The sequence below is a fragment of the Esox lucius genome, chromosome 17, assembly GCF_011004845.1.
Source record: "Esox lucius isolate fEsoLuc1 chromosome 17, fEsoLuc1.pri, whole genome shotgun sequence".
NCBI lineage: Eukaryota > Metazoa > Chordata > Actinopteri > Esociformes > Esocidae > Esox > Esox lucius.
Window position 1 is genome coordinate 10,196,560 of NC_047585.1, and position 16,208 is coordinate 10,212,767.

At 41.8% G+C, this 16,208-nt stretch overlaps 2 protein-coding genes across 4 annotated transcripts in view; one reads left to right on the forward strand and one right to left on the reverse strand.

The window, feature by feature from the left end:
- Positions 1-12,032, reverse strand: part of pacsin1b (protein kinase C and casein kinase substrate in neurons 1b) — a 42,495-nt gene extending 30,463 nt beyond the window's left edge. For 2 of the 3 annotated variants that reach the window (XM_010902444.3, XM_010902450.3), the window contains exons 1-2: positions 11,894-12,032; positions 3,547-3,633 (exon numbers count right to left, since the gene is read on the reverse strand). The gene's annotated coding sequence lies outside the window, so the exon portion shown is untranslated. Of the gene's footprint in view, positions 1-3,546; positions 3,634-3,909; positions 4,113-11,893 lie in introns of all 3 variants that reach the window. The other variant, XM_034287185.1, reaches the window with a different exon arrangement.
- A 430-nt stretch (positions 12,033-12,462) lies between these two features.
- Positions 12,463-15,141, forward strand: rps10 (ribosomal protein S10). The gene is made up of 6 exons (NM_001303859.1): positions 12,463-12,495; positions 13,064-13,213; positions 14,009-14,183; positions 14,600-14,686; positions 14,777-14,832; positions 15,053-15,141. The coding sequence occupies exons 2-6, from the start codon at positions 13,064-13,066 to the stop codon at positions 15,098-15,100; spliced, it is 516 nt and encodes a 171-aa protein (NP_001290788.1). The 5' UTR covers positions 12,463-12,495; the 3' UTR covers positions 15,101-15,141.
- Positions 15,142-16,208: the final 1,067 nt, after the last annotated feature.

Below are 16,208 nucleotides of genomic sequence, written 5' to 3' on the forward strand. Positions count from 1 at the left end.
TTTGAAATGGCTTTATCCTTTTGAAATGTTTATGTAATGTTTACTAACAATTTCAGATTTTTGTTTTAGTTAATTAGTATTTCCTATTTTCCACTTGAGTTGGAATCTGTTTTTCCCATACTAATAATGCCCTCTAAAGAGAGAACAAGGCAGAAGAGAGAGAGGAAGTTAATGGAAAGACAGAAGAAGTGGCAAGAGAGAAAGAGGAAGTGGCATGAGAGAGGAAGTGTCAGGAGAGAGAATGAGGTTAAACAGAGGAGAGGCACAAGAAGAAAAGAGAGGCAGGCAAAAAAAGACAGAAAAGAAGCGACAGGAGGATGGAAGGAAATGAGCAACGAACTTGATATTTTATTAGGACAGAATGCCTGGTTATTGAGTAGCCAGCTTAGCTGTTCCGTGTGTTGTCTGGCAGGAAACGGCAGTGGAACACATCAAAGCTGACGTGTCTATCTCAAGGCACACTGCAGTCACCGTGTTCTGAGGAAGGGGTGCCTGCATGTCGGGTGGGGCGAGAAATCCCTCGCAACCCATCAAACGCTTGCCTGGGAGCAGCGCATGTATTAGAGACAGCAGCCTCAATTCAGAGACTCATCACACAGTCTGCTATCAACACACACCTCCTTCACTTTCTGGCAGCACCTCAGGGAATGGTAGAGAGGGGTGGAAAGACTCAGACAGAGAGGAGAGCAGATCAAACTAATTCCCCTCCAGTTAAAAAAGAATGGCTTCGCTCTCCCGCTGGTTGGTTACTACACAAGACTGACCCCAATCTTCTCTCCCCGTTTCCAAGTTGTGTGAATAATATGGACATCCACCCTTTTCACACCGGGAGCCGGGCCAGTACTAAATACTGGTAGGAAAGAGAGCTTGGACCTGGTGAATGCTGCTCACGTGCGTCTTTTCTTCACCATAAGAAAACAAGACTTATAGCTGTCTGATGGCTATTGCAGCTAAAATATCTGTGTATTCTGGAGAAGGTAAACTGAATGGCCTGAGAGCATCATTACAATTTACCATACCATTTGCAGGTTTTTTCTCTAATTCATTTGCCTTTAGTCTCTACATATGTACTGTAGCAAGGCTGAAGCCTGCCAAAAAAGTCACCTCTCGTCACCATCCTTTGTCTATATTTTAAAAGTGGATAGTTGACTAGCCAAGTACTTCATTGATAATACACAAAACAGTAAATGTCAATTGTCTTAGAAAATTTACTAATCTTATTTACTGTATCGGGGTGGTACAGTAAACAGTTATGGTAAATGTAATTAATTGAGGAAGAACATAAAATCCATGTACAGACATGGCATAAATGTCCACCTGGAGACAGCCGAGTAAGACATTGATGCAATGATTAGCTCACATAGGGAATGCGAGGATTGAGATACCGGGGTGTTGATATTCATGAAGTCCCTCTGGAGACAACTGAGCTTAATATATGTACATTTCTTAATATATGTAGATTTTCACATTAGGTGAGTGCTATTTTAGTTTGCCTTGTGTTTAATATTTTAAATGTCACAAGTAATTCCGAAGGTCTTTGGGACCTAGCCATGGTGAGCAATTACAGGATACTGTGAGGAGACTGCACACATTTTCTTTAAGACAATACAACAGAAAGAGGTAATTTGATGGACAGTAAATTAATGATAAATGATTGCATTCTAGATATAATCAGGCCATAAAGATTATAATGGACCTCAACCAACTTAGCAATGGGCTTTTGGGGCTGCTACCACATAGCAAGCAGAGACAGGAGAATTTTAGCCAGGGCAGAAATTCTGTAAAAACATCTTCAACCGCCAAGCCATCAGACTGTTGAACTAACCGCATATTGAGGTTGGGAAAGGTCAAAGGTCACAACGAATGGAAGACTTTATTCATATGCACACACAAACCATTTTTGGCTATATTTTAAAACATATTCATGACCTAATTCAATTCCAAACCCCAAATAAGGCCTAATTCCATTTCAAACGGCCGTAAAGGAGCACTTACCATGCACTTTATAAGGAGCGACGTACGTGGCGGTTAAGAAAACAGGCGTAAGTCCATCATATTAAAGTGCATCTTAAGGCTACCTGCATCGTGAAACCGTCGTTAAGTGCCATGTTATCGGAAACCGGGCCCAGAACAGGTATAGACCAAAGTATTTATTACATTACATTCAATTAAAATACATTAAAGCTAAGTTAGGATTCCCAAGGAGAATGCCATTGATTGGTGTATTCAAGTGTTCCCTGGGTACCCATATTTGTAGACAAACGCACACTAAACTTAATCTTGAGAAGTACTGTCAGACTTGGTCATTAATTGTTGAGTCCTCTTCCTAACACTATCTCCCTTGCACTCTCTTCTGTACCTTAGAGCCACTCACGCACAAAACCCACACACTCTAGCAGTGCAGTTACTTTATTTAGTAGAGTGCATTGTCTAGGAGCTGATACCCAAGCATTTTGCCACACCTATGACAATGTGCTATAGTGTATATGTGACCAATAAAGCAATGGAACTAGTTTAAAAATTGTGAGAGGACATGTATTCAGGCCTTGGGCTGAGTCACCATAGGTCCACAAAAAAGCTACGGAGGGCTTAGCTGATCGGTAGCTTAATTGTTTCTTAGCCTGTGGTGCCAAATGGGCCAACTGAGTCACCCAAAAACACACCGCAGCTGCTCACAGTCACTATCCACACACAGAAAGAGTCTCTGATGGTTTTTGTGAATGAACTCCCTTGGCTGTGAAATGACCAGAAAGGTACTAAAAGACCATCTACAATATCAGAGGATCTAAGGATTAGTCTATGTGAAATAAAGGCAACGATTTAAGCACATTAACATTGAGACAGACCATTACAAAGCCTGCCAGCCTTCTCAGTGAAAGCATCGGCTGCCAGCTACATGTGATACCGTGGTCAGATGAGTAAATGGTGCATCTGTGTTTACGTTTCGATACATTTCTATTCTACAGTCAGACCAGTGATCTGTGCTTCAGTATGTTTCCCACATCCAAACTGGTGATTCCTCAGCTCTTGAACTTGAGTTCAATCGATTCAGTCGCTGTGGTAACACAAAGATAATCCCTCCCTCGACTAAGCTGACACTGTAAAGTTTTCCAACTGAGCCTTTTAATGCTGAATTTAGGAAATACGCGTTAGCCACTTCGGCAATGCTATCCTTCACAGAATAATTCTCCATCTGCTCATCTCTTTAGAGGGTCTAAATGGGGCAAATGCTAAATTACTGCCCAGCATGGTGGTTGGGCTGGGTGCCCAGGCCTGCCTTGTCTGGGCTTGTGGAGAGATTGTCTCAAACAACAATAAACTGTATGTTCCACTCCTTCCTTGGAGTAACTGATTTTGACTTGCCCCTATCTAATTGTGTCTTAACCGTTATTAGAATTTCCAAGAATGGGTTTATAAGGGAAGAAGGTCCAAAGATTGTGTCTATATACAGGGACTACATGCTGTATAAAAATCTATCTTCTGCTTGTATGCTTTTAAAGCCTGTTTTGGAACATGTGCCTAGTCAGATATCTGTAAAACCCTTACCTTCTTTATTGGGTCAATCAAGTTTCCATACAACATGTGCAGTTTAGGAGTGAGTTCCTTGGAATCACCGCTCCTGAAGGAGCACACCTAAGGAGACAAGACAAGCAAGAGAGAGTTAACCATGAAGCACAAAATAAGCAGTATAGTTTATTTGTATGGAGAAGTAATGTATGATAAAACCCATGTCCAAATATGGTTATATCCATTGTACCAGGGAGAAAGTCTCTGTTTCAGATATTCCTTCATCTTTTCTAAACTCCCTTTTCCTTGATCTTAACATGGACCTTTACAAAGATATACAATCTCTTCTCTTTAAAGGAGACATTCACCCATTTTTACACAAAACCTCTGCACATGTAGTACCATTGCACAGCCCTTGCCCAGCTGCATCACATCGGGACCTCATCATAGATAGACAAAAAGAGCAGTCCCACAAACCCTTCCTGGGGAAGAGTTTGAGGAAGTACAGTGAACCCAGAAAAGGTGATTTGGGAAAATATCAGGGATTTGAAGAGCTCCAAACACTGCTGCCTTCACCTGGGCTCTGCCATAAACACCTCAGGAGCCTAGGATGGAGAAGTACAGTATGGAATTAGAGTGGAGAGGCCGTCAAGAGAAGGACCTCCTTAGCTCATACCCACAAAACTGCTACCAGGCTATTGCAGCTGTTTGTTTTCTGATTGTGATTTCTCCTGCTCCTTCTATCCTACCACTTATATTTTGTTTAGAAAAACACCAACTAGGGCCCTGTGTAAAGATCCCTGTGTCTCTACCCATTACAGTATTATGAATGTGTGTGTGTTAGTTGTCATCTTGCTAAATTGTCAGTCCAATTAATTATAAAAGTCTGCCTAAGGATTATAAAATGCTTTGAAACACTCCATATCTGGAGACAGGTGAAATCAATTAACAAAGGGGACAGAAACAGAACAAACACATACTAGAATTAAAATACATTGAACATAGAAGTGCAACAGCCAGAACAGCACAGAAAGATGAAGCCATATTAGTTGGTTTACAGTCTTTTCTGCCATGTATAATATATTGTACTTGGACACATTTTCTTAATTCAGCCAATGGTAAGAAATTAGTCAATACAATGTTACAACCAATTTTCTTTCCAACAAAAATTGGGATTGTAAAAATATCTGGTTGATCAACTAAAAGCAAAGAAAGGTTTAAAGGATCACATAAATAAATGGGTGCACTTTCATACTAATGTCTCTCTCCATCTGTGAATCTGTCAGCTTCAGAAATTCAGCCTTCATATTGGTGAGAACAGCAGCTAAGATAGCAAAGAGATTTAGGTGGATTCTTAGTCTGCTCAAAGCAGACTGCTGTGTTATCAGAAAACAGTGGCATGTTGATTGTAGAATTATAAAAGTTCACGTTCTTCATTTGGAACAACAAAAATAATGCTGAAGCACTTTAAGGGGCTTCCACAAAATACTGCATGTACTTTAAAATGAAGATGGAGTCATCAATCTGCTTTTAGGCATAAAGGTAGTTGAATGGGTAGTAATGTAACATCAGCATAACCCAGCTGACGGGTTGTTCTGGGCCTCACCATTTGACTGGCCCGGGTGTAGCCTCTCTCTCTCTGTCCACTCCTGTCCTCCCATACGAGTATCCCATCACAATCTCCTATTACAAAACAGCTCAATGCTAAACTTGGCAATCAGCCTCTACCACTATCTACACCTGGAGTTGGGTGGGTTACTTTCTGGTTACCTGTATGAAATTGGAATCAGTAACATGGGATTAGTTTCTTTTATTTTTTGATACATTTTCTAATGAGAGACATTAGAAGATTAAAAAATGATATTACCGCTTAAACAACATTTTTGCAGGGTAAGTCAGAGTAAGAGTTTACATTGCTGGCCATAAAATCATATCTTCAGTTTAGTAGCGAGTAAAACATTTGTATGGAGCCAAATTCTTGAATTCTCGCACCCGATTAGCCATGAAACACCATCCATCCATCCATCCATCCATCATCTTCCGCTTATACGGGGCCGGGTCGCGCGGGCAGCAGTCTAAGCAGAGATGCCCAGACTTCCCTCTCCCCAGACACTTCCTCCAGCTCTTCCAGGGGGACACCGTGGCGTTCCCAGGCCAGCCGTGGGAGACATAGTCCCTCCAACCTGTCCTAGGTCTTCCCCGGGGTCTCCTCCCGGTGGGACGGGACCGGAACACCTTCCCGGGAAGGGGAAGCTGCACTGATCCGTCTGTCAATCTCCCGTTCTATCCTTCCCTCACTCGTGAACAAGACCCCTAGATACTTAAACTCCTCCACTTGAGGCAGGCACTCTCCACCAACCTGAAGTGGGCAAGCCACCCTTTTCCGACTGAGGACCATGGCCTCGGATTTGGAGGTACTGATTCTCATCCCCACCGCTTCACACTCAGCTGCAAACCGTCCCAGTGCATGCTGAAGGTCCTGGTTTGAAGGGGCCAAAACGAAAACATCATCCGCAAAGAGCAGAGACGAAATCGTGTGGTCCCCAAACCTGACACCCTCCGGCCCCTGGCGGCGCCTAGAAATTCTGTCCATAAAAATTACGAACAGAACCAGTGACAAAGGGCAGCCCTGCCGGAGTCCAACATGCACTGGGAACAAGTCTGACTTACTGCCAGCAATGCGGACCAAGCTCCTGCTTCGGTCGTACAGGGACCTGACAGCCCTTAGCAAAGGACCCAGGACCCCATATTCCCGAAGAACTTTCCACAGGATGCCGCGAGGGACACAGTAAAATGCCTTCTCCAAATCCACAAAACACATGTGGATTGGTTGGGCAAACTCCCATGAACCCTCCAACACCCCGTAGAGGGTATAGAGCTGGTCCAGTGTTCCACAGCCCGGACGAAAACCACACTGTTCCTCCTGAATCCGAGGTACTACTATCGGCCGTATTCTCCTCTCCAGAACCCTGGCATAGACATTCCCTGGGAGGCTGAGAAGTGTGATCCCCCTATAGTTGGAACACACCCTCCGGTCCCCCTTCTTAAAAAGAGGGACCACCACCCCAGTCTGCCATCCCAGAGGCACTGTCCCCGACCGCCAAGCGATGTTGCACAGGCGTGTCAACCAAGACAGCCCCACAACATCCAGAGACTTGAGGTACTCAGGGCGGATCTCATCCACCCCCGGTGCCTTGCCACCGAGGAGTTTCTTGACCACCTCTGTGACTTCAGCACGGGTGATGGACGAGTCCACCAAGACAGCCCCACAACATCCAGAGACTTGAGGTACTCAGGGCGGATCTCATCCACCCCCGGTGCCTTGCCACCGAGGAGTTTCTTGACCACCTCTGTGACTTCAGCACGGGTGATGGACGAGTCCACCTCTTCCTCTGCTTACTCAATGGAAGACGTGACGGCGGGATTGAGAAGATCCTCGAAGTACTCCTTCCACCGCCCGACAATATCCCCAGTTGAGGTCAACAGCTGCCCACCTCTACTGTAAACAGCGTTGGTAGGGCACTGTTTCCCTCTCCTGAGGCGCCGGACGGTTTGCCAGAATCTCTTCGAGGCCAGCCGATAGTCCTTCTCCATGGTCTCACCGAACTCCTGACCGGGGTAAACCCTCTCTTTCACCGGGGTAAACTCCAGCACATGGCGGCAGAGCTGGGGAGCTATAAGCAAACCCACACCAGCCCGCCGCCTCTCACCATGGGCAACTCCAGAGTAGTGAAGAGTCCATCCTCTCTCAAGGAGTGTGGTTCCAGAGCCCAAGCCGTGCGTAGAGGTGATCCCGACTACCTCTAGTCGGAACCTCTCAACCCCACGCACGATCTCAGGCTCCTTCCCCGCCAGCGAGGTGACATTCCACGTCCCTAGAGCTAGTTTCCGTGTCCAGGGATCGGGCTGTCTAGGCCCCCGCCTTCGACTGCCGCCCGATCCTCTCCGCACCGGCCCCTTATGGTCCCTCCTGCAGGTGGTGAGCCCACAGGAAGGCGACCCCACGTCGCTCGTTCGGGCTGAGCCCGGCCGGGCCCCATGGGGAAAGGCCCGGCCACCAGGCGCTCGCCTACGAGCCCCAACCCCAGGCCTGGCTCCAGGGTGGGGCCCCGGCTGCGCCATATCGGGCGACGTCACGGAACTCATAATTGTTTTCAAACACCATTATAAGGGGAAAATCATAGCCTTTCCATGCATTGCTTTCCCGATGCAACATGTGGAGAGAATTTTAAGATTTGTATAAACTAGGCTAAATCTGTACATTTAAACAGAATAATAAACTGTTATTCCCAGGTTGCATCAATGTCATTGTTGCCATGGTCACAGACACAGATATTGATGACGACTGAATTTAGTTTTTCATACTATGAAATATTTCAGTTACGTTTTTCTTTTCTTACAGTCAATACATTTGAGCTCAATTTGGCTCCATACATTTGAAATGTACATGACAAGAAACAAGGCTTACATTTTACTTTTTGGATTAGCGATTTTTTCCAAACTATTGCTGTTAATACCGATAGTGTGATTTAGAGCAGTGGTTCCCAACCAGGGGTACTAGGACCCCTGGGGGTACTTGGCCTCTCCACAGGGGGTACTTGAAAACACTCATGACACCATAGACTTACTAGTGAAAGCAGTGCAAAAACATTTTGGGGCTACAGTAACTGAAAAAGGTTGGGAGACACTGATTTAGAGTATCTATATCAGGGAAAGGCAACCTTTTTGGCTCGGGGGCCACAGGATTTTGAAATTAAATGGAGGGCAAAATGTGTTTTGTAATTTGATAATCATAAATGATTTGCAGGCTAGAAAAGAGCAATAATTAAAACATGTATAAACTAGGTCCATTATAATCTCTAAATAATTTAAATCCAGATTCAGTTGCATATGAATATGAATGGAAGTTGAGTTATGTTCAACTTCCATTCAAAACTATTTTATTACCTACCAGATGGAATTGAAGCATGGAATTGCCTCGTGTGCCAGATTTATACCAAGTACTTATACAAAGTAAATATAAATAGATCTTCAAGAATTTGGCTTGAAAAAATGCATACACTTTTTTTAATGTAATTCCAAAAATAGTTATTAAGCGTATTAGCGTTCTATTTTGGTTTAAGTGTTACTTCTCATGAAGGACTGATTGGGTATCATTGCTTCAAAACATAATTTAAAAAATGACTGCTCTCATGGAATGGCATACATTAAGCATGTAAAAGGACTATTCAGATTTAAAAGGTTATATGTAGACTTTTCTATAGGCCCATTGATATATTTGTTGGTGACACAGTGCAGAAGTTTGATCATGTGTATGTTTCACCAGTAGAAAAAAAACTTTGAATCAGCAGAAAATAGATTGCTCAATAAAAAGCCCCATTTGTGTTGTTCTGAAATAAAATAGTGTCTGTGTTAGGCTACTAAATCAAAGTTGTATACAGCACTGTATGGAGCAGGATTCATTTGAATCATTATTGGGTCACATATGTATACACTACCTTTAATTTAGTTATCTGTTAACAACCATACACAACCACAATCAGTAAGGCACAATTAATTGAGAGCAGCAGTATACTTTATATAATTAAAGACAACAATAAAAGGCTAAGTGATATCCGTAGTCTATCACCCATAAAGTTCACCACTGCAGTGTTGTCAAACTGTTTGCCCCACAACTTATGGCACTGAATTATTCAAAACAGGGCATGCCCTGTGCACTGGTATGGAACTCCCAGGAAACGCACAGTACGATGTAATCATAATACTTGGGTGCAGATACGATATGTAATGCAATTTGATAATGTGATTTTACTGCAATTTGATGTTCCAAACTTTGCTTGCCATGTTGGCTGCAGAGGGACAAGCAAGACTAATGAGAAAAATAGTTTTGATATATCGTGGATGAAAAAGAGCTAAAAACTAAAATTATTTTCCCTATTACATCAAAATGGCTTCTAAAGGAAAAGCTTAATTTGGTGCAGATGCAGTAAACTGTCACAGAATACTTTAAACAATCCAGGTACAACATATTTCCAAAGACAATGTTACTTTTTTGGATCAATATTTTCCCCAATCACTATTGTATGCACATGCACACACTTGAACCTGAACACAAACACATGGGCTTAAGATCTCACCGAAGAGGGGATGGGAGAACTGAGTATGGCAGCATTATGTATATTATGGCAAAAAATAAGCCAGTACACATGACTACATCAAAGCAATTCCTGTATTTCGGTATTTACAATAACGTTATTTGTCAATTAAATATACTCTGTATGGATATAAACATGGCCTATATTTCCTCCAGTGGTAACATCAGAGGGGGGGGGGGGTTGTGGGGGGCTAGAGCATTGCTGAAGCCTACTCTCATATAATTTGACCTTAACATTACCTGGGTAACACCAGTCATTCAGCTAAATTAAATGCATTTAGTGTAGGATCAAATTTGTGGAGAGCAGATGTGACAAGAAAGCTTATAGGTAGAATTAACTATAACTGAGGACAACAATTAATTTATATCTCCATGGGGAATAGCCAACACAAGCTGATTCACTTTCTTTTTGAGAAAAAACAACATACCATGGGGGTTAATTAATTGCATAGGCGGTGGTGTCTCAGCTATTACTCCTCCTTCAGCAGAGTGGGCTCGATAGGGGTATATACAGTACATCAGGCGTTTGTCCTTGTCCCCCGTCACCACATTAATTCATTAGATTACCCACGGACACAAAGGCTGACACACACTTCACATAAATATGTGGAAGCATGCATACGCACACACACACAACCACAAAGAAGCATGCAAATACATTAGGAAACATACACAGACAGAGCTTCACTCTATTTGGCTGTGTACATTTCTACCTGCCTAATGTCCCAAAATGTTCTGTGGCAGGCAGCATAACCAACTTGAACTAAAATGTAAAATGTGTTGATTTTGTCATCTGAAATTTCAATACTAGTTTATGCTCTATGTACAAACAAGGCAGATGGAGAAAGAGAATATCTGAGGCAAAAGGAATGACTCACATTACTCCTAACAAGGTTTTTTTGCCATGTACCTACTAAAGGCATAATTTACCCAAAATATGGACATGGTTTGACACCAATCCATGCTTTGGAGTTGTTTCCTTGAACAAATCTCATCAAATTGTAGTAGCAGTTGTGATGTATTATGTCCAAAATAGGATTTTAGATTGGTTCTGAAGCTCAACAAAGTTTCTTATTAGGGATGCACTGATTATTCAGGACATGGTACCTATAGCAAGATGTAAATAAATGTTCCAGATGTGGGAAGAGGAATGCACTTTAAAAGTGAATTTCTTTGTTGAAAGAAAATAATGCATTAAAGTCAACCTGTATGTTCTCAATTTCTTTTAACACCAGGTGTGGACAAGCAACTGCTCTGAGGAGTCAGGACAGTGCAATTATGCCTGGTGCTGTTATAAGTGGGCTGGGCTGGGACTTCAGAACCCTGGACAGTGCTTATGTTAAACTGTTGAACTCCCTCAGTCACTCAGCAGCCTCTCCAAGAAAATGAAAATCCAGAGATGACACCAGCTGGCCCCGGGCAATAAATAACAAAGATTTGTTTTTGGGGGACAAGCGGCCAAATCTCTCCCCAAAGTAAAATTACCTTTGTCCATGAATCTTAACAACCAGTATGTAAAGGTGGCATAATACAGAGCAGTTATAACACTTGACTCTCAGAAAGTATGCATTCTTCAACAGTTTTTCTATGATGTTCTAATAAGGCATCTGCTACCCTCTAGCTTCTGTAACCAGATACCATGTATTATGCCATGTCTCATTCTCTTATATGAACCTCCAACACCAAACCTGTCAGGCCTGTTACCTATCTCACATTGGGACATTTTCAGTCCAGGGGCAGAATCTGTACAGATGACTGCATACAAAGCAAGTAACTTACGTCAACCACTCTTCTCCTAATGGTGAGTATCCCATTTCACGTAAATGAAACGTGCTCAAGGAACTGTATTACGTATTAGCCTGGATATTAGATATTAACAGTACTAGGTTTTCGGATAAGATCGACTGCATTATCCCGATTGGAACTACTTTTTCACGAAAGCTATTAAACAAGCATCGTTTTAAACGAAGGCATGCAATGTGCAGCTGCATAAAGGCTTTATCTGAGTCAATATAGCAGCATATATATATATATATATATTATTAGGCTAAACGATGAACCAGGGTGCTAAAAGCTGGATGCAAAAGTCGAGCTACCGCAGGTAGTGGTAGCAGCACAGGGAGGTCTGCGTAGCCTATCAGTCGAACAATGCATTTCATAGCCAATTCTGCCGTTGCTCTCTTCTAAACCAAACTACAAATTGTAAATGCGCATATAAATTGCATGACATACCAGATAACGAAATGCGATGTGTCCAACTCCTTGGATGTTGGCCTAATTAGTAAATATTTCCCTTTACAACAGACAGGTCGGTAGACCCTGCTCCGTTTACTGACAGCGAAGGGTTGCCTTGTGTGGTGCACATAAGGCGCGGGGGGCTAAGAGGCGAAAGATGGGGGATGGTCAACGAAGACTGATGTAACGGCTTTGAGAAACACTCCAGTTGAAATTACCCTGGCTGAAACTTCAAAAAAGACCTGGGAATCTTTTGAAACGAAACTGTACTGTAATGTTATGAAATAAAGTAAAAATTTAATATTTCCAAAAAAAACTACATTTTCATGTTGCAAAGTAATTTGATGTTGTAAGCGCAAGTAGTGTACTGCACAGATGGTTTGATTTAGGGAAAAAAATGGAAATAGGCAAATAGCATTGCACGCGTAATAATAATAAATAATAATTTACCCGTTTTCCGTTAATTACATTTTGTCTGTTGAACCTATCCCCCCAACTCGGCAGATGGCGCTAAAGCTGCTAGTGCAACAACTGGGTATAGAGTGTCTTATACAACTTCCGTCTTTCCTTCCGGCTCCGGTCCCATAGCAAGTGGAAAGGTAAGCCAATACTGGTCAAAGATAATCGGAATAAATCTTTAACATCTTACTTTGTATTAAACATTTACTCTACGTATGAGGTAGATTTGTGTGTCATTGTTATAAATGTCCACACATTTTCGACAAAATGTGAAAATTATTCGAATAGTAGGCTTATGTACTCAGGGTAGTCCAGCTGTATAGCCGAGCTGCTGTTTCCTCGAATGGGTGCATTTTGTTTTACGTTTACTTACTTAGTTATTGCGATGATGGCTATGACTCTATCAGACGCAAGAATAAAACAAATGTAATTTGCTGATCATTCAACACTTTACCTGCAAAAAAAAAAAGAAAAACACCCCATCTGGAATGAGAAATTGTCACGTAGTGGTCCACCGCAGTTAGCCGGCTAAAGTTAGCTTCGGGCTGGGCTAACGTTACCTAACAGTACGGGCTCCAAATGTTTGTCAAACTGCTGACCACTTAGTAAGACATTTAGCCAGCGCAACCAGTGGTTACAATTGCTTTCCTGTAAATTAGCTTACATTACTTATTGGATAACACCGCTTACTTTCGTTGGCGCGAACAGATGCTGATGCCCAAGAAGAACCGTGTTGCCATTTATGAGCTCCTCTTCAAAGAGGGCGTCATGGTGGCCAAAAAAGATGTGCATCTGGCTAAGCACCCTGAGCTTGCCGACAAGAACGTGCCCAACCTTCATGTGATGAAAGCTATGCTGGTGAGAGCAACATCGACATGAGGGGATTGAACTGCTAAGCTTTGGAACAGTATATTTGAATGTCAAATTGCATGATGACCACAGTTCTAAACTACCTGGCTGCAATACTAGTAGGCTACGTATCAGTGTTCTTAATTGTTAGTGAGTTATAAAATATAGTGTGTTGCAACTGTGAAATCCTATTCAATAGCTAGAAGAGGGTTAGCAAGGTGTATTTTTATGGGAATGGACTGTGGTGTATGTGCTGATAAGTAGAAAAGAGCATTTAGTCTTTGGTAATTTGGCTCTTGAATGGCCCTTTATTTTAAATGCTGGCTATGTACCCCCAAATCAATGGAGAGAAAAAAAGTGCATGTCTCCAATGTAAAGGTGAAAAATTAGACTAGATTAACATTGTGAAATGCTTGTTCAAACAGATTACGTCTTACCTGTCCTAATTTCTAGATGGTCTGTTTGTCACTAATGTTACCCTACTGGAAAAAAAATGCACTTGGAACACAAGGATGCGCTCTCTCCAGAACTGATTGCTTCTGCAGTGCGGATATACAGTCTTGAGTGGATGTTTTCACCTTATCTGCAAATAAGCAATGTTTGAGCTAAAAAATTAAGCCAAATGAATGTCTCCTTCAGTGCGATTCAGTTCCCAGTGTTCACTAAAAAGATGTTAATTCTCAAATGACCCATCACTACATATGAGATCATGCATATAATCAGGATGTGTAGTTGTACACAGTTTCAGTGTTTCCTTACATGTCTCAAATGTCAGCCCAGAATGTATGTTTTCTTTTTTCTCAGACCTTGAAGTCTCTTGGGTATGTTAAGGAGCAATTTGCCTGGCGTCATTTTTACTGGTACCTCACCAATGAAGGTATCCAGTACCTGAGAGACTTCCTCCACCTTCCACCTGAGATTGTTCCTGCCACCCTGCGTCGCCAGATGCGCCCTGAGACCGCAAGGCCCAGGCCAAAGGGTACATCAACTTATTGTGTCAATGCTAGCTAACGCAGCAAAGTCATAAAACCTACATATTCCTTAGTTATCTTTTTAAGATAAGATTTTACACCTAAACTTGTTTGCCTTATTTTAAATGGTTTTGAAAGGTGTTTTATCTAGGGAAAACTTAATTTAATTCCAACTATTATCACCTCAGGGCTGTATTGTGTTGGCCTGGTTACAGTCACTGTAATTGCCGAAAAAGGACAACATTGTCTATGAACTATATGGATAGATTTTATGGCTCTTAATGTGTCTTCAACAGCCCCCAATATTTGATTTTTGTACTATTATGTAAGAGGTGCTGGCTGGTTGGACCAAAACCTGAGGTTCCTGTATGTGTTTTTTGTTCTTTAACCAAAGGTTACAGCTGAGCATTTTCTTGTTTTGCAGGTATGGAGGGAGAGAGGGGAGAGAGGCCAGCTCGCTTCAACCGTGATGGGGGTGATAGAGACAATTACAGGAGATCTGCTGCCCCACGTATGTGTACTAAACCTGTGTTTTTGTAATCCTGTTTAAGAGGGGTAAATTGGCACTTCATTTTGCTTACAACCTGTTCTTTCTTCATAGCTGGTGGAGACAAGAAAGCTGAGGCAGGTGCTGGTTCAGCCACAGAGTTCCAGTTTGTAAGTACTGTATTGCCTAATGTATTGTAATCTTGTATTCATATTAGTTTTTACTGAAATTGATTAAGCAATGTTTGGTTTGAAAATATTTGTGGGTAACCCAAAACACTATAAGTATTTTGATTTGGGAGATAAGTTGTAAACCTGGACAACCTTGTTTATTTGACCATTCAATTATTGTCCTGATTTACTCAAAGATTTACCCATCTGTCATTTTCAGAGAGGTGGATTTGGGCGTGGCCGAGGACAACAGCCTCCCCAGGAGTAAATTTCTTTCAATTTCTTACAATAAAGACACAAAACACGGCTATGCCTTTTGTCTGTACTTGAATATTTACCATTCTAGAATCCCTGAGTAGCAGGGTGTTAATTATACACAAAAGGAAGCAAACGCTTTGTAGAAATGATTTAAAAGGCTGTTAGGGGTTTTACATGCAGAGTAAATAAATACAGGTTTTAAACTGAGCAAAAATATTAACCCAACATCAAACATTGGTCCCGTTTTGTCATGAGAAGTAGAAGATCCCAGAAATGTGTTTAAGGCATATTTATCGTTTTGTGCACATACGTCACTATTGATAAATATTTCTCTTCCCAACTATCAGAGGTATTAAACTGTTGCGTGGGGATCCCCCACCGTTCCATGTGTTTAATCCATTCCAGATCCGGCACCCCTGATTGGATCATCAGCTAATTAAACATGATTAGTGTGTCAAGTATGCCTCTTAAGGGCCATAGCCAAATTGAAATGTTTAGTGGGTTGTTGGAGAGGATTGAATACCTGTGGTGAAGATAATCTATCCACCTGACAGCTGTGGCATATGGAGAATCTGATTCAACAGCATGTATGTTACACAAGTGATTGGCAACAAATTTGTTAGTTAAAGCTTTCAGTGTTACATAAATTAAAATATGAAATTATGCATGTATTATATAAAATAATTATGCATATTTTAGTAGGATTAGAGAACACTGCATCAGAGGTGCTTGGTTCACCACTTCAGGGAAGTTTGTAATTAAGACTTAAATTACCAGGTGAAGGGAGTTCAACTAACCAGTGGGTAATACAGTAACAATTGTGAAGAATCATGAGTTTAGCTCACTGGTTTAATTACAAACTACCTTTACTTGGTAATTTTGCTCTTAAAAGGGAACTTCTCAAAACTGGTGAACACAACTAAGTACTTTTACTTTGTCCTTTTACATTACTGCACTGCAAAGTGTGCTTGAATAAAGAATTGTTGGAATGCAGTATTTTCATCCCACAGCGTTCTTGCTTTGCCAGTCAAAGGTGGAGTAATATGATCATCACACTGAGATAGCCAAGCTCATTCAAAACCACTTTCAGTAAGTTATCTCACTGTTAAAAATTGTCC

What these genes read in the sequence shown, in the direction of transcription:
- rps10 (NM_001303859.1), top strand. Translation starts at nt 13,064, where the DNA reads ATGCTGATGCCCAAGAAGAACCGTGTTGCCATTTATGAGCTCCTCTTC. An exon ending in ATGTGATGAAAGCTATGCTG is followed by an intron (nt 13,214 to 14,008) that starts GTGAGAGCAACA and finishes CTTTTTTCTCAG; the next exon opens with ACCTTGAAGTCTCTTGGGTA. An exon ending in CAGCCACAGAGTTCCAGTTT is followed by an intron (nt 14,833 to 15,052) that starts GTAAGTACTGTA and finishes TGTCATTTTCAG; the next exon opens with AGAGGTGGATTTGGGCGTGG.